General features: G+C 43.2%; 1 protein-coding gene across 6 annotated transcripts in view; it reads left to right on the forward strand.

Annotated features, from left to right (window-relative positions):
- The window catches only part of LOC105707862 (coiled-coil domain-containing protein 77), a 45,535-nt gene that overhangs the window by 13,639 nt on the left and 14,153 nt on the right, over positions 1 to 17,743 (forward strand). For 5 of the 6 annotated variants that reach the window (XM_064377636.1, XM_064377632.1, XM_064377633.1 and 2 more), the window contains 5 exons: positions 4,252 to 4,401; positions 11,513 to 11,617; positions 13,079 to 13,151; positions 14,690 to 14,778; positions 16,340 to 16,488. In XM_064377636.1, coding sequence (XP_064233706.1) covers positions 4,252 to 4,401; positions 11,513 to 11,617; positions 13,079 to 13,151; positions 14,690 to 14,778; positions 16,340 to 16,488 — 566 coding nt within the window. The remainder of the gene's footprint in view (positions 1 to 4,251; positions 4,402 to 11,512; positions 11,618 to 13,078; positions 13,152 to 14,689; positions 14,779 to 16,339; positions 16,489 to 17,743) is intronic. The other variant, XM_064377634.1, reaches the window with a different exon arrangement.

A 17,743-nucleotide genomic window follows, 5' to 3' on the forward strand; every position in this document is an offset into this window, starting at 1 on the left:
TCACTGAATGGGAAATTTCTCGACTGCAGTTTCATCTCTGTCCTCGCCACTCCACTAAAACTGTGCCTTCTGTGGTCTCTAAGTACCTCTTTGCCAAACTCGTCTCTTCTTTTTTTGACCGTTGCAGGGTTTGTCACTTTTGACCTCTCCTTTTCTAAAATTTTCTTCCTTTCTTGATTTCTGTGTCATTTTTCTTTCACGATTTCTATCTAACCTCTCTGATCAGCTCATCTCTGTGTCCGTGAACAACTCTCCTTCCTTACTCTTAAATGTCAGAGTTCTTCCAGATTCGACTGTAAATGATCTTGTATATTACACTACTACATATGTGATGATGACTGTTAAATCACTAACCCTGACTCACTTTTCTCCTGAGCTTCCTTTCTCTACCCCGCCTTCCCCACCCACACATGTACTGCCACCATTTCACCTCCCTTCATTCTGCATTCCTTAACTTTTTCTTTATTCTTTGTCTTGGTAACTGGCATCATTGCCTCTGGTTCTGCCAAGCTCCCTACACTGAAATCATTTGGCAAGTCCTATTGATTCTGCTTCCTAAATATTGCTTAATCCATCCCCACACCTACATCACTCTTGCCACGATGCTCATGCAGACTCTAGAATTGCATTTAAACTGAGACAGCATCTTCCTTGCCAGTACCTGATCTGGCCTCTTACATCCCCAGTTGGCCTCACACTTTTCATTCTAGCAGTACTGAAATATTTGTAGTTGTCCAAATTTATTATGCTTTTTTTTTTTGGACATGTACTTGTCATTTTTATCATGTTATGTATGTATACAGTGAACTACATTGTAGTTCATTCCATTTGGGCTCCTGAATAGCCTCAGGATGGGGGCTGGTTGCCAGATAACAGTGATGCAGCATCTCTAATATATTTACTGGGACTCAGGGTGAGCCACCATGCCTAGCCTAATTTTTTTTGCAGTTTCTACAAAAAAAGTGTTTCCAACCTTGTAAGTTCCACTGTGGACCTGTATGCTGTCCCTTTCTCCAAATCAGTTGTTAATATTTACTTGTCATTTTTATCACCTTATGTATGTATCTGTGGACTTCTGCGTTTTTTGTTTTTTGAGTTAAGGTCTTGCTCTGTTGCCCAGGCAGGAGTACAGTGGTGCGGTCATAGCTCACTGCAGCCTCAAAGTCCTGGACTCAAGCAATCCTCCTGCCTCAGCCTCACAAGTAGCTGGGACTACAGGCATGTACTACCATGCCAGCTATTTATTTACTTACTTACTTACTTACTTATTTATTTATTTAGAGACAGAGTCTAGCTCTGTCACCAGGCTGGAGTTCAGTGGTGCAATCTCAGCTCACTGCAACCTCCGCCTCCCAGATTCAAGCAATTCTCCTGCCTCAGCCTCCCGAGTAGCTGGGATTACAGGCACATGCTGCCATGCCCAGCTAATTTTTGTAGTTTTAGTAGAGATGGGGTTTCACCTTATTGGCCAGGATGGTCTTAGTTTGTGACCTCATGATCTGCCCACCTCAGCCTCCCAAAGTGCTGGGATTACAGGCGTGAGCCACCACACCTGGCTTGCTTATTTATTTATTTATTTATTTTGAGACAAAGTGTTGCTCTTGTCACCCAAGCTGGAGTGTAGTGGTGTGATCTCGGCTCACTGCAACCTCTGCCTACTGGGTTCAGGCAATTCTCCTGCCTCAGCCTCCTGAGTAGCTGGGATTATAGGTGCCCGCCACCACGCTGAGCTAATTTTTGTATTTTTAGTAGAGACTGGATTTCACCATGTTGGCCAGGCTGGTCTCCGACTCCTGACCTCAGATGGCCCACCCACCTTGGCCTCCCAAGGTGCTGGGATTACAGATGTGAGCCACTGCACCTGGCCCAGATTTTTTATTTTTTTGCAGAGACAGAATCTCACTCTATAGTCTAGGATGGTTGTGAACCCTTGGGCTCAAGCCATCCTCCTACCTTAACCTCCCAAAGTGTCGGGATTATAGGAGTGAGTCACTGTGCCCAGCCTTCTTTATAAAATTATTTTTAATGACCTTAATCAATTTTAAGTGTTCAGTTCAGTAATGTTAAGTGTGTGTGTGTGTGTGTATATATATACACACACACATACACATATTTTTTTTTGAGATTGAGTCTTTCTCTTTCACCCAGGCTAGAGTGCAGTGGTGCAATCTCAGCTCACTGCAACCTCGGCCTCCTGGGTTTTAGTGATTCCTGTGCCTCAGCCTCCCAAGTAGCTGGGATTATAGGATGTGCCACCATGCCCAGCTGATTTTTGTTTTTTCAGTAGAGATGGGGTTTGATCATGTTGGCCAGGCTGGTCTTGAACTGCTGGCCTCAAGTGATCTGCCATTCCTGGTGTGTTAAGTATATTCACATTGTTGTGCAACTGATCTCCAGAACCTTTTTCATCTTAAAAAACCAAAACTCCATCCCGTTAAACAGGTCCTCATTTCTCCCCACACCCTCTGTAACCACTATCTTACTTGCTATTTCTATGGATTGGAAGTAGAGCAGTATTTGCCAGGCACAGTGGCTCACACCTGTAATCCTAACACTTTGGGAGGCTGAGGTTGAGGGGGATCACCTGAGGTCAGGAGTTCGAGACCAGCCTGGCCAACATGGTGAAACCCTGTCTCTATTAAAAATACAAAAATTAGCTCGACATGGTGGCACATACCTGTAGTCCCAGCTACTCAGGAGGCTGAGGCAGGAGAATCGCCCCGGAGGTGGAGGTTGCAGTGAGCTGAGATTACACCACTGCATTCCAGCCTGGGTGACAGAGCAAGACTCTGTTTCAAAAAAAAAAAAAAAGAAAAAAGAAATAGGAAATAGAGCAGGATTTATCTAGAATAGAGTGAAATCATACTGTAGTTTTTCTTTTTGTGACTGACTTACTTCACTTAGCATAACGTCCTCAGGTTTTGTCCATGTTGTAGCATGTGACGAGATTTTCTTCCTTTCTAACAACATCAGGCTCTCTCATGGTTCTTATTTCCTGCTCTCTTTTCTTAGAATACCAACCGTCTGCTTATCCCTCTACCAGTCTTCTGTTCCTCTGTCAAGTGTCAGCTTTTTGGTGGTAGTGCTTTGACTTCCCAAACACATTTTAGAATTTTATTCCTGCCGCACTTTCCCCCACACCATTCCACCATGCATGCTTTCATTAAGTAGTGATTTTATTTTAATCATTTGCCTCTCTCCCCATGAATTTCCTTAGCTCTGTAGACAGGAATCATATCTTTTCATCCTTGTTTTCCTACATGTAATAATAATGCTTATGATATAGAAAACATTACCAAAAAAGTGTGGATAGGCCAGGTATGGCTCACACCTGTAATCATAGCACTTTGGCAGGCCAAGGTGAGTGGATTGCCTGAGCTCAAGAGTTCAAGCCAGCCTGACCAATGTGGCAAAACCCCATCTCTACTAAAAATACAAAAATTAGCTGGACGTGGTGGTGCGCACCTATAATCCCAGCTACTTGGGAAGCTGAGGCAGAAGAATCACTTCAACCTGGGAGGCGGAGGTTGCAGTGAGCTGAGATCATCCTACCATGCTCCAGCCTGGGCGACAGAGCAAGACTCTGTCTCAAAAAAAAAAAAAAAAAGAAAAAGTATAGATAGAATAGGTGAATCATATGGCATTCTGGATTCTATAGTCCATAAAAGGAAGATGTGAGAGCTTTGATGTTAAGTGCAAACTTCACACTCATCCTGTAGGTTTTAAACACCAGTCAAGGCCATGCACGGTGGCTCATGCTTGTAATCCCAGCACTTTGGGAGTCCGAGGCGGGAGGATCACTTGAAATCAGGAGCTTGAGACCAGCCTTGGCTAACATGGCAAAACCCCGTCTCTACTAAAAATACAAAAATTAGCTGGGCATGGTGGCATGCATCTGTAATTCCAGCTACTCGGGAGGCTGAGGCACGAGAATCACCTGGGAGGTGGAGGTTGCAGTGAGCTGAGATCGTGCCATTGCACTCCAGCCTGGGCAAGAGTGAGACTTAGTATATATATATATGTATGTATGTATATATGAATAAATAAACAAATAAGACTTGGTCTCAATAAATAAATAAATAAACTCCAGTCTACATATACATGCCTATTGCTGTCATTTGAATTCTGTATTGGTGAAATTATTTATTTCAGAATATTTCTACATTAATAGACTGCTCTCTGTCCCGTAAGAGATACTCTATTGAAACCCAGTATCTTTCAGGTATCTTACTGTGTTTCTTTTTTTTGCAGCATAAACTTGAATGTGATTTACAGCAGAGAGAGGAAGAGATTGCTGAATTGCAGAAAGCTCTAAGTGATATGCAGGTCTGCCTCTTCCAAGAACGGGAACATGTTTTACGCCTCTACGCAGAAAATGACCGACTGAGAATCAGGTACCAAGTAGGAGAGGGGAAAAGTTGGCGTTATAACTTTAAATTACTTTATTTATTTATTTTTGAGACAGCCTCACTCTGTTGCCCAGGCTAGAGTGCAGTGGTGCAGTTTTGGCTCACTGCAGCCTCTGCCTCCTGATTCAAGCGATTCTCATGCCTCAGCCTCTTGAGTAGCTGGGATTACAGGTGTGCACTGCAATGCCTAGCTAATGTTTGTATTTTTAGTAGAGACAGCGTTTTGCCCTGTCAGCCAGGCTGGTCTCCAACTCCTGGCCTCAAGTGATCCACCCACCTCAGCCTCTCAAAGTGCTGGGATTACAAGCGTGAGCCACCATGCCCAGCCCTTTAAATTACTTTCAAAAAGATAAATTTCTCCACATTAATTCTCTTAGGTTGTATTCCATAGGAAACAGACTCTAAGATGGAGATTTGCCTTCAGGGCAGTTATGGGAGAAGCCCTCTGTGATAATAGCTATGAGCAGATTTGGGCACAGATAGAATAGGAACAGATACAATGGTAACAGAGGCGAGGCCTTAGCCAACCCCATAGGGAGCACTAAGGATAGGGTGGCCTTTCAGCGGCAAAGGACTCAAAGTTTTGTGTCCCCGCATTGACCAGTCATAGGATGCAAGCTGTCCCCAGGAAGGGTGTGTAGACTTGGGAGAGGAAGCCCCCTTGAGCCAAGTGAAATTTTTAGAGAAGAACTGAGCTTCTGGGAGATGAATGTCTTGGTCCTGAGGGGGAATCTGAGCAGTACACTGCATGTTGCACTACAGTACACTTCTGTGTGTGTGTGCTGGGAGTGGGGGGCAGGGGGTAAAATATACATAACATAAAATGTACCATTTTAGCCATCTGAAGTGTACAGTTCAGTGGTGTTAAGTATGTTCACATTGTTGCACAACTGTCACCCCCATTCATTTCTAGAACATGTTCATATTCCTAAACTGAAATTGTGTACCCATTCAGCAGTAGCTCCCGCATCCCCGTTACCCTAGTCCCTGCGACACACACCATTCTACTTTTCATCTCTATGAATTTGACTATTCTAGGTACCTCATGTAAGTGGAGTCATACAGTATTTGTTACATCGGGCTTATTTCACTTAGCATAATATCTTCAGAGTTCATCCATGTTGTAGCGTGTGTCAGAATTTTCCTCATTTTTAAGACTGAACAACGTTCCATTATATGTATGTACCACATTTTGTTTATCCATTCATCCACCAGTGTATCTCAGCTCACTGCAACCTCTGCCTCCCGAACTCAAGCAATCTGCCCACCTTAGCCTCCTGAGTAGCTGGGACTACAGGTGTGCCAACATGCCTGGCTAATTTTTTCTGTAATTTTTATAGAAACAGGGTTTTGCCATGTTACCCAGGCTAGCCTCCAACTCCCAAGCCCAAGTGATCAGCCTGCCTCAGCCTCCCAAAGTGCTGGGATTACAGGTGTGTGCTACTGTGCCCGGTCAAAGCCTTGCTTTTCATTCTTTTGTGTATCTACCCAGAAGTAGATCATATGGTAATTCTCTTTTTATTTTTTGGAGTAACTGCCATACTATTTTCTGTAGTGGCTATACTGTTTTATATTCCCACCAGCAGTGCACAAGAGTTTTGGTTACTCCACATCCTTGCCAATACCCGTTATTTTCTTTTTTTTTAAGCTTTTTTTTTTTTTTGAGACAGGGTCTTGCTCTGTCACCCAGACTGTAGCGCAGTGGCATGATCTTGGCTCACTGCAGCCTTTACCTCCCAGGCTCAGGTGATCCTCACACTTCAGCCTCCAAGTAGCTGGGACTACGTGCATGTACCACCATGCCCAGCTAATTATATATATATATATATTTTTTTTTTATTTATTTTATTTTTTTATTTTTAGAGACGAGTTTTTACCATGTTTTCCCGACTGGTCTCAAATTCCTGAGCTCAAGCAATCTTCCTGCCTCAGCCTCTGAAAGTGCTGGGATTATAGGCATAAGCCACTGTGCCTGGCCAACACTGGTTATTTTCTGGGGTTTTTTTTTTTTTTGGAGACCAGGTCTTGCTCAGTCACCCAGGCTGGAGTGCAGTGGCAGGACCACAGCTCACTGCAGCCTTGACCTCCCAGACTCAGATGATCCTCCCACCTCAGCCTCCCAGTTAGTTTGGGGCCACGAGTGTGCACCACTATGCTTGGCTAATTTTTAAAGAGATGAGGTTTCACCATGTTGCCCAGGCTGGTCTCAAACTCCTGAGCTGAAGTGATTTGCCCACCTTGGCCTCCCAAAGTGTTAGGATTACAGGTGTGAGCCACTGCGCCCAGCCTTGTTTTCTGTTTATTTGATAGTAACCATCTTAATGGGTATGAGGGAGTCTCACTGTGGTTTTGATTTGCATTTTAAAATGTTGAGCATCTTTCATGTGCCATTTGTATATCTTCTTTGGGGAAATGTCTATTCAAATCTTTTGCCTATTTTAATAATTGGGTTTATTTTGTTGTTGTTGAGTTGTAGAAGTGCTTTTTTCTTGTTGTTGAGACAGGGTCTCGCTCTGTCACTCAGGTTACAGTACAGTGGCATGATCATGGCTCACTGCACCCTCTGTCTGCGGGCTCAAGCTGTCCTCCCATGTTAGCCTCCCGAGTAGCCGGGACTACAGGCATGTGCCACCAGGCCTGGCTAATTTTGTGTCTTTGGTAGAGTCAGAGTTTTGCTATGGTGCCCATGCTGGTCTCAAACTCCTGAGCTCAAGTGACCCACCCACCTATTACAGGTGAGTCACTGTGCCTGGCCATAGAAGTTCTTTATATATTCTGGATATTAAACCTTTATTAGATATACTGATATATGCAAATATTTTCTCCCATTCCATAGATTGCCTTTTTATTTTCTCCTTTTTTTTTTTGTATTTTAGAGACAGGGTATTACTGTCGGCCAGGATGATCCTCCTGCCTAAGCCTCTGGAGTAGCTGGGACTACAGGCATGTGCCACTATGCCTTGCTAATTTATTTTCTTTTTTGTAGTGATGGAGGGGGGTGTCTGACTATATTGCTGAGGCTGGTCTTAAACTTCTGGCCTCAAGTGATCCTCCTGCTTCAGCCTCCCAAAGTGCTGGAATTACAGGAATCAGCCACTGTGCCCAGCCAGGAGTTTTTAATTTTTATGAAGTTCAATTTATGTATTTTCTTCTTTTGTTGCTTCTGCTTTTGGTATCACATCTAAGAAAATTGCCAAATTCATTGTCAGGAAGCTTTTCTTCTGTGTTTTCTTTGAAAAGTTTTTTGTTTTTTGTTTTCTTTTTTGAGTTGGAGTTTCACTCTTGTTGCTCAGGCTGGAGTGCAATGGCGATTCTCCTGCCTCAGCCTCCTGAGTAGCTGTGATTACAGGCATGTGCCACCATGCCTGGCTAATTTTGTATTTTTAGTAGAGAGGTTTTCTCCATATTGGTCAGGGTGGTCTTGAACTCCCAACCTCAGGTGATCTGCTCGCCTCAGCCTCACAAAGTGCTGATATTATAGATGTGAGCCATCACTTCCTGCCTCTTCTAAAAGTTTTAATTATTTTAGCTCTTATGTTTAAGTCTTTGATCCATTTGAGGTTTTTCTTTTTCTTTGAGATGGAATCTTGCCCTGTCACCAGGCTGGAGTGCTCTGGCGTGATCTCGGCTTACTGCAACCTCTGCCTCTCGGGTTCAAGTGATTCTCCTATTTCAGCCTCCCGAGTAGCTGGGACTACAGGCACACGCCACCATGCCCAGCTAATTTTCATTTTTAGTAGAGATGGGGTTTCACCATGTTGGCCAGGATGGTCTCAATTTCTTGACCTCATGATCCACCCACCTCGGCCTCCCGAAGTGCTGGGATTACAGGCATGAGCCACTATACCCGGCCTTGAGTTAATTTTTGTATATAGCATTAGGTAAAGTTCCAACTTCATTCTTTTGCATGTGGATGTCCAGTTTTCTCAACATCATTTGTTGAAAAGACTTAGCCACATGGTTTATTTTTATTTTTATTTTGAGACAGGGTCTCCCTTTGTCACCTAGGCTGGAATGTTGTGGCACAATCTTGATTCACTGCAACCTCTGCCTCCCAGGCTCAAGTGATCCTCCTGCGTCATCTTTCCAAGTAGTTGGGACTACAGGCACAAGCCAACACACCTGACTAATTTTTGTATTTTTGTAGAGACAGGGTTTTTCCATGTTGCCCAGGCTGGTCTCGATCTCCTGAGCTCAAGCGATTAGCCCTCCTCAGCCTCCCAAAGTGCTGGGATTTCAAGTGTGAGCCACTGCGCCCAGCCTCGCCACATGGTTTTTTGATGTCTCATGGTCAGGTGCTCCGTTTCTAGCAGGATCTAGTATGGCAGAAGCTGGTTTTCAAATGTTTTGTCATTCTCAGCTGTAGACAGCGTAGTCTTGCTGCAGATTCTCAGAGGGTCTGTTACGATTCTTGCAATGGTGCTTGCTGTAAACTCCACTTGGTACCTTGTGCCACCACAGATACCATAGGATCTGCCAAGTCATATGTCCCAAGCAGTAGAGCCTCCTTTCAACTTGGGGCCACACTGAAAGCTCGCCTTCCATGTCAGTTGATATATGGGTCAGAGCAGTATCCCAAAATACGGAGTGTGTTGTCTACAGAACCTGAAGACGCCTTTCAGGCATTATGCTTCCTTCTTGGTGGTAGCAGGTACCAGATGAAATAATTTGATCTTTACTTTGGAGGGAGTATCCTGATATACCTAGATCACACCCTTAAAAACTTTACTGATGTGCTTTGTAAGGTTCATCTCCAACCCTTTGGAGCACACGTATCTTACCAAGGGTTCCAGTGCACTTGCTGTTTTGTTTGTGGAGTGTGACTTAATGCGATATCATCAGTAGTGAGCACCTGGCAATCTGTGAAGTAGCCAGATCCAGATTCCTTTCTTTTTGAGACAGAGTCTCACTCTGTCGCCCAGGGTGGAGTGCCGTGGCACAATCTCGGCTCACTGCAACCTCACCTCCTGGGTTCAGGCAATTCTCCTGCTTCAGCCTCCTGAGTAGCTGGAACTACAGGCATGTGCCACTACACCTAGCTAATTTTTGTATTTTTTAGTAGAGATGGAGTTTCACCATATTGGACAGCCTGGTCTTGAACTCCTGACCTCGTGATCCTCCTGCCTTGGCCTCAAAAAGTGCTGGGATTACAGGTGGGAGCCACCTTGCCCGGCCCAGATTCTTTTATACTGTATTGACAGAGAATAAAAGCATTAACATGGTCCTGGGGGAAGACTCTAAAACTACACCATTGTAGATGTCACATGATATAAACTGCCTCTGGTCTTTTGAGGGGTAGAAAAGAATGCATTTGCCTAATTAGTGGCCACATACTGTATGCCCGAGACCAAGTAATTCTGTTCTAGCAAAGGTACTACACCTGGTACAATGACTGAAATTGGGACCTACTTGCTAGTAGTCTACTGTTATCCTCCAGAATCCATCTGGTTTTGTATAGGTTGTACCGAGGAATGAAATGAGGCTTTGATAAGGACCTCCACCCCTGCATTCTTTAGGTCTTTATTGATCATCTTGACTGGGTAGGGAGGGGCGGTTTCAGCGGCTTTTATTTAGCTTACCCCAGAAGCCAAGAACCTAGTTTGGAGGTACTGCCACCTACCTAGTATGACCATTTTAATCATTTGGGAACTGAAGACATGACCATTGATTTGGTGGATCCAGTAGACCTGCTGTGAGCTAGACGTGCGCCAAAATTCCATTTATTCTTTGGTGCCCACATGCCCCAATGCCATGATGATGCTTCAGGTTTTCTGGTATCAGTGTCAGCTTAGACCCTGCATCCAGCAATCCTTAAAATGCCCAGGTCTTTCCTTTTCCTCAGTATACAGTTACTTGAATAAATGGCTATAGGCCCTTTGGAGGATGGGGGGAATCAACCATGAACATTACCCTGTGGTGTCTCAGGGTCTTACCTCCTGGGAGTACTTCCTTCTTTAGGTAATAGTCTCGGGGACTTATAAAACTGACTTGGGCCTGGAAAATGAGTCAGAGATTGTGATTTTGCATGGGATGCAGCCCTCAGCCTCTTTTCCATCTTTGACTTACCTTTTATTGTTTAGGCTATACTCTGTTGACTACCCATCTACCTTGCTGTGAGAAAGGTCATGTTCTGTAAATCATCTCTGTATCACTGGCTCTGAAATCCCTTTTTATATTTTTTATTTTTATTTTTTTTGAAACAGTCACACTGTCGCCCAGGCTGGAGTGCAGTGACGCAGTCTCGGCTCACTGCAGCCTCCACCTCCCAGGTTTAAGCGATTCTCCTGCCTCAGCCTCCTGAGCAGCTGGAATTACAGGCATACGCCACCACACCTAGCCAATTTTTGTATTTTTAGTAGAGAACTCCTGAATTCAGCCTCTCAAAGTGCTGGGATTGCAGGCATGAGTCACCACACCCAGTCTGAAATCCCTTTTCAGTGTTTGCCTCCTTTGTCAGTCCAGACCTGAGCTATCTTAGGTTGGGCTCTCTGGGAAACAGACTGTGCCGTGGAGATTTGCTTGCAGGAATTTTATTGGGAAGTAAGGCAACTTAAACTGGGATTCAGTTGCAGCAGTTCTCAGCCAACACCACACAGGGGTCTCTGAAGCTGGGATGGCTCTTCAAAGATATCCTGAACTGAGGCAAGGGGACTGGATTTTTGTGTCCCCCTCATTGACCAGGCACTGGATATGAGCTGTCCCCAAGGAATGAGAGGCATAAACTTGGGTGAGGCAGTTCCCTTGGCTGGAGATTCAACTACAAGCTGTCAGCAGACAGCATTCCTGGCAGGTGGCAGAATGAGCCCATTAGCCAAGAAAAAGAAGATCTGAGCAGTGCCCCTCAGCAGCCACTACAGTTCCCTTTTAGAATCAGCACATAATGTCCTGACCCCTTCTCTCTGAATGGAAATACCTGATGTTTTACAAAGTAGAGCTAAAGTCTGTATACATCCTATTCAGTTTTAATTTGAGGTTACTATTTTAATTTGAGGTTTAATTTTAATTTCAGGTTACTATTATTTTAAAAAATTGAAGGGAGATCCTTTAAACAGAAAAGGTTACTTACTTGGGACATATAATAATGTGTGCTTGCTTTCTATGAGAATGGCAGGGAGCTAGAAGACAAGAGAAAGATCCAGAATCTCTTGGCTCTTGTGGGAACAGACGCTGGAGAAGTGACCTATTTTTGTAAGGAGCCTCCTCACAAAGTAAGTAATCTTTGGTGGAGCATGGTGAATGTGGCTTTACAAATCACAGGCTAGGGCCCATCATCAGAAGAACTTTAGCATTTGCTAGAGAAGGCAGATGGAGAATTAGCCATCATAATGCCATGTTTGCCTGAGTTTTAAAAACCTTTTTGATCGAAGACCTTGGGAAGTAGCATTGTTTACCCCATTTCACTGTTTAGAAACCTGAAGCCCAGAGGGGTGGCTGTTTTAGTTGAGATAGAGAGGAAAGCAGGAGGAGACTGTGTGTGGGAGACAGTTTTGGTACTTAAGTTTCTTTTTAAATCTTTGTTTATGCTGATTGCAAATCTAATCCATGGTCTTTATTAAAAACAAACACAGAGTATAGTAATCTATCATATAAAAGGGGCAGGTTCTCATAATCCTGTACCGCAGTGATAATTCATTATTAATAGTTTGGTATATATACTTCCATCTCTTTTTCCATTCCTATAGAAATAGTTATGTATGTGTCTATGTATACTATTTCTTTTTTTGCACTTATATAAACAGTTTCTGAGTATTTTGTACATATCTATATATGTATATATCCATTTCCTAAGGGTCTTTGATAAAGAGGTGCTTTTTTTTTTTTTTTGAGACAAAGTCTCACTCTGTTACACAGGTTGGAGTGCAATGCACAATCTTGGCTCACTGCAACCTCTCCTCCCCGGGCTCAAGCAATCCTTTCACCTCAGCCCAAGCAGCTGTGACTACAGGTGTACACCACCATGCCCAGCTAATTTTTGTATTTTTTGTAGAGATAGGGTTTCACCATGTTGCCCAGGCTGGTCTCAAAACTCCTGAGCTCAAGCAATCTGCCCGCCTTGCCCTCCCAAAGTATGGGGATTACAGGCATTAAACCACCACATCTACCAAAGAGCCGCTTTTAAAAAAAATTTTTTTTTAATTTTTTTTTAGAGCTGAGGTCTTGCTCTGTTGCCCAGGGTAGACTCACACTTCTGGGCTTAAGCACCATCCTTCCACCTACAGTCGTGCATCGCTGTGCCCCAAGCTATTTTTGTTTTTGTTTTTAGTCATGTATTACTAAATAGCCCTACAATTTTATTTAGGTATTTATTTTATTTTTTCTAGAAACAAGGTCTTACTCTGTTGCCCAGGTTGGAGAGCAGTGGAGTGATCATAGCTCACTGCAGCCTTGAGCTCCTGAGCTCAAGTGATCTCGCACCTCAGCCTCCTGAGTAGTGGGACCACAGGCACATGCCACCACACCCGGTTAACTTTAAGTTTATATCGTCAGCACAGGGTTGTATCCAGTTTGTTACTTTGCTTATGTGGCCTCTCATATGCATGACATCCTTATATAATATCAGTTTTGACAAATTTAACTTAGAGTGTTCGATCTGCAGAACTAAGGCTGAAAAGTAAAATATTACATTTATATGAAGGCTACTTCTTCTATACCAGTTTTTGCTTCTTCAGGTCACCATTCTCCAAAAGACTATCCAGGCTGTGGGTGAATGTGAGCAGAATGAATCTTCAGCTTTCAAAGCAGGTAACAACCATATAACCTATTAGAAATTCTCATTGATTCAGAATTGAAAATCACAGTGCAGGCTGGGCACGGTGTCTCACACCTGTAACCCCAGCACTTTGGGAGGCTGAAGTGGGCAGATCACCTGAGGTCAGGAGTTTGAGATCAGCCTGGCCAACATGGTGAAACCTCATCTCTACTAAAAATACAAAAAATTAGCCAGTGTGTTGGCAGGTGCCTGTAGTCCCAGCTACTTTGGAGACTGAGGCAGGAGAATTGCTTGAACCTGGGAGGCAGAGGTTGCAGTGAGCAGATATCACACCATGGCACAACAGAGCAAGTCTCTTTTTTTTTTTTTTTTTTTTTTTTGAGGTGGAGTCTTGCTCGTTGCCAGGCTGGAGTACAGTGGCATGATCTCAGCTCACTGCAACTTCCGCCTCCCAGGTTCAAGAAATTCCCCTGCCTCAGCCTCCTGAGTAGCTGGGACTACAGGTGCGTGCTACAATGCCCAGGTAATTTGTGTTTTTTTGTTTTGTTTTGTTTTTCTTTTGTATTTTAGTAGAGACTTGGTTTCACCATGTTGGCCAGGATGGTCTGGATCTCCTGACCTTGTGATCTGCCCGCCTTGACCTCCAAAAATGCTGGGATTACAGGCATGAGCTACCACACCTGGCCAACTCTGTCTCAAAAAAATAAAAAAGAAATAAAGAAAAGAAAATCATAATGCAGACAACTGGAAATGTTTTCCTATTGTGCAGTGATAATTGACATTCATGATGATGCCTGTGGTGATCTAATGTCTTAATGAGCTTTTCGAATCATCCAAGAAATTAAATTTTGCTCAGTTCAATTTTTAGTGTTCCTTATTTTTAAAATAACCTTGTCTTTTGAAAGTTGTGTGGTGTGTCGTAACCAAAATGTTTAAGTTTTGTTTTTCTTATTCTGTTTGTTGATTGATTGATTGGTTGATTGAGACAGACAGGCTCTGTCACCCAGCCTGGAGTGCAGTGGTGCAATCATGGTTTACTGTAACCTTGAACTCCTGGACTCAAGTGACCCTCCCACCTCAGCCTCCTGAGTAGCTGGGACGATAGGCATGCGACACCACACGTGGCTAATTTATTTTATTTTGTGTAGAGGAGGTTCTCACTCTGTCACTCAAGCTGGCCTTGAACTCCTGGCCTCAAGTGATTGTCCTGCTTTGTCCTTCCAAAGCACTGGTATTATAGGCATGAGCAACAGCACCTGGCCTTATTCTGATTAAATAAAATTTTATTAAGAAATAGACACAACTATTTTAGTGGTTTATTCTAAGGAAAATTTAGTGGTTGATTGTGCCAGAAGAAGAATATGATTATTTAGGTGACATCCTGCAGAGTTCCCTTATAGAGATTCCTATTTGAAAAGTTAAGCCCTGTAGTTACAATGTTTCCCTTTTTCCTCCTTTCCTTCCCTTACAGGTAAATGAATCTGAACTCCTCTGCACGGGAAATGCTGATATTTCGATAGCAGACAGAAAAGCTGGGTAAAATCTTGATTGATTTTGTTTTCTATTTTAGATCCTAAAATAAGCAAAAGAAGACCATCAAAAGAGAGAGAAGAAAGTTCTGGGCATTATCAAAGAGACATACAGACGCTGATCCTACAGGTAAAGAATGTATTTTGGCAGACCAAGATGGCTTTTATCCACAAGTTGAACTTTATATAGCATACCTTCAGTATAATGTGGTAAGTACCTTACTGCACACAGGTTACATTTAAGCATCATGTGATTAAGAAAATTGTGGTTGTTCCTAATTTCCAAGAGCTTATATTTAAAAACCATCCTTTTCTATTGGAACACTCTAAAAGCACTACTCTGAACCTTTAATTCAATATGCTAAGCCCCACCCACCAAAATCATTATAAAGTAAGAATTCACTGGCCTAGGGGTATACAGAGAGTTGCAGAAGGAAGCTTGTCTGTGCTGATATATCAACATTTGGTGGAATATTCATTTATTTAGTGCATGGGTTCTAAAATCTAGGAAAGTAATGAACTATTAACCTCCTCGTTATTATATGTCATTTGGAACCATGATTTTTCATCTAATTGCACTAAAGTTTCTCTCCTCATTAGGCTAAGTCTCTTGATTTAAATGACAGTTCGTACCTTTGGCCAGTGTCTCCATGTAGAGTCATGACAGCCAGACACAGAGAAGGAAATTACATTATATTCATTTTGCTCTACTTGTTGAAGCCAAAAACTAAAAAAAGAGTCATTCTGTTTCTATACAGCTAGGGTGTCTTAAAAGGGAGGCAGTTAAGGGAGATAGCGAAAAGGCAAAAATCATAGGGTCAAGGAAATTGAATTTTGTAGCTTTGTTCGTGTAATGTTGGTGCTGGGTTTTGTGTGGACAAAGAATCTACTCTTAGCCTAACCCCATTTATAAGACATTAAGAGGAGGCCAGGCAAGGTGGCTCATGCCTGTAATCCCAGCACTTTGGGAGGCTGAGGCAGGTGGATGACGAGGTCAGCAGATTAAGACCATCCTGGCCAACATGGTGAAATGCTGTCTCTACTAGAAATACAAAAATTAGCTGGGTGTGGTGGCACATGCCTGTAATCCCAGCTATCAGGAGGCTGAGGCAGGAGAATTGCTTGAACCAGAGAGTCAGAGGTTTCAGTGAGCCAAGATCGTGCCGCTGCACTCCAGCCTGGTGACAGAGCAAGTCTTGGTCTCAAAAAAAAAAAAAGACATTAAGAGGAATTGGGCTGGGCATGGTAATGCCTATAATCTCAGCACTTTGGGAGGCCAAGGAGAGATGATTGCTTGAGCCCAAAAATTTGAGACCAGCCTGGAAAACATAGTAAGATCCCATCTCTACAACCCAAGACCAGCCTGGACAACATAGTGAGACCCCCATCTGTACAAAAAATAAAAATAAAATTAGCTGGGTGTGGTAGTACACACCTGTAGTCCTGGAGGCTGAGGCAGGGAGGACTGCTTGAGCCCAGGAGATTGAGGCTGCAGTGAGCTATGATCACGCCACTGCACTCCAGCCTGGGTGACAGAGCAAGACCTTGTCTCAAAACAAAGAAGAGGATTAGAATTGAGACTTTTTGTTTGTGTTTGTTTTTTAATTTTTCTGAAGAAAGGCTCACTTTTCCTAGAGGTATGAAGTAAGTGGAAGTAGGGCTGGATTTCTCACACTTTTTGGCCTGTCTAGGTGGAAGCACTGCAGGCTCAGCTGGGAGAACAGACCAAACTTTCTCGAGAACAAACGGAAGGGCTCATGGAGGATAGACGGATTCGCCATGAGGAAATACAAGTTCAGCACCAGAGAAATCAGGACAAAATCAAAGAACTAACCAGAAAGTGAGTGTCTAAGAAAGCTGTGCCTAACAGGTGTTTTATTTTTCTGAGTGGCTTGAAAGTTAACATTTTGTACTTGAGCAGCAGCAGGTCATAGAACTGAAGGGAACCTTGAAAAAATTGTCTTCCTCAGAAACACCTGCCTCCAGGTAGATGAGTGTCTCGCTTTTCCAGGCATGCTGTTGAATAGCTGACGAGTTTTTCACGTACTCCTTTAAATCCATTTTAGCGTTTTAGCTTGCTTCTGGTGGTTAAGAAGTTCTTCGGCTAGGTGCAGTGGCTCACGCCTAGGCGACAGAATGAGACCCTGTCTCAAAAAAAAGAAGTGTTATTTTATCCACTAATGTACTGTCTGACTCAGTGTACTAGGGCCCTTTTCTTTTGTTTGCCCCTTCATGAATATGGAAAAGATGAGTTTACATATCTATACCAAAAAACCTGCACACTCAGTATTTTCATCAGAACTCTGCCAGTGCTTTTTTCTAGAGATGTGTCATCATTTTTGTCTTCTAAGAAATTTTTGACCCAAGAAAGGCAGGATTATATTTTTTTCAGATTGAGTTGATGTAGTGTATTCTTGGTTATCAAAATCCTCAAATAGCTTTGGGATTTTGAATTGGTAAATATCTATGATGTGTGAAACAGCATGGTACATACTGTACAATCCCAATCCCATAAAATTGGATGTTGTGTCTACACACACGCAAGACTTAGAACGTCCTATAAACTTTACAGTTTACAAACTGTAAAGTGCCTCTGATGGTGGATGACTTCATTCTTTGCTTCTTGTGTGTTTCAGTTTCCTATAATGTACATGCTTTTTAAAAATTATTAGGCTGGGTGTGGTGGCTCACACCTGTAATCCTAGCACTTTGGGAGGCTGAGGCGGGAGGATCACGTGGTCAGAGTTCAAGACCAGCCTGGCCAACATGGTGAAACCCTGTCTCTACTAAAGATGCAAAAAGTTAGCTAGGTGTGGTGGCGTGCACCTGTAATCCCAGCTACACAGGAGGCTGAGGCAGAATCTCCTGAACCCAGAAGGCGGAGGTTGCAGTGAGCCAAGATCGCACCATTGCACTCCAGCCTGGGGGACAGGGCAAGATTCTATCTCAAAAAAAGAAAAAAAAATCTAAACAAATAAAAGCAAGAACTGGCAAACCCTGTCCTCATGGTTTTTATTCCTGACCTGCTTGTCTTTCTTTACTTTTCTGCAGTCTGATTTCATCCCCACCATTTTATTAAGCATGCCCTTTCTGGG

Source organism: Aotus nancymaae, unplaced genomic scaffold (assembly GCF_030222135.1).
Source record: "Aotus nancymaae isolate 86718 unplaced genomic scaffold, 86718_ANA_hifiasm-v0.15.2.pri h1tg000016l, whole genome shotgun sequence".
NCBI classification, from domain to species: domain Eukaryota; kingdom Metazoa; phylum Chordata; class Mammalia; order Primates; family Aotidae; genus Aotus; species Aotus nancymaae.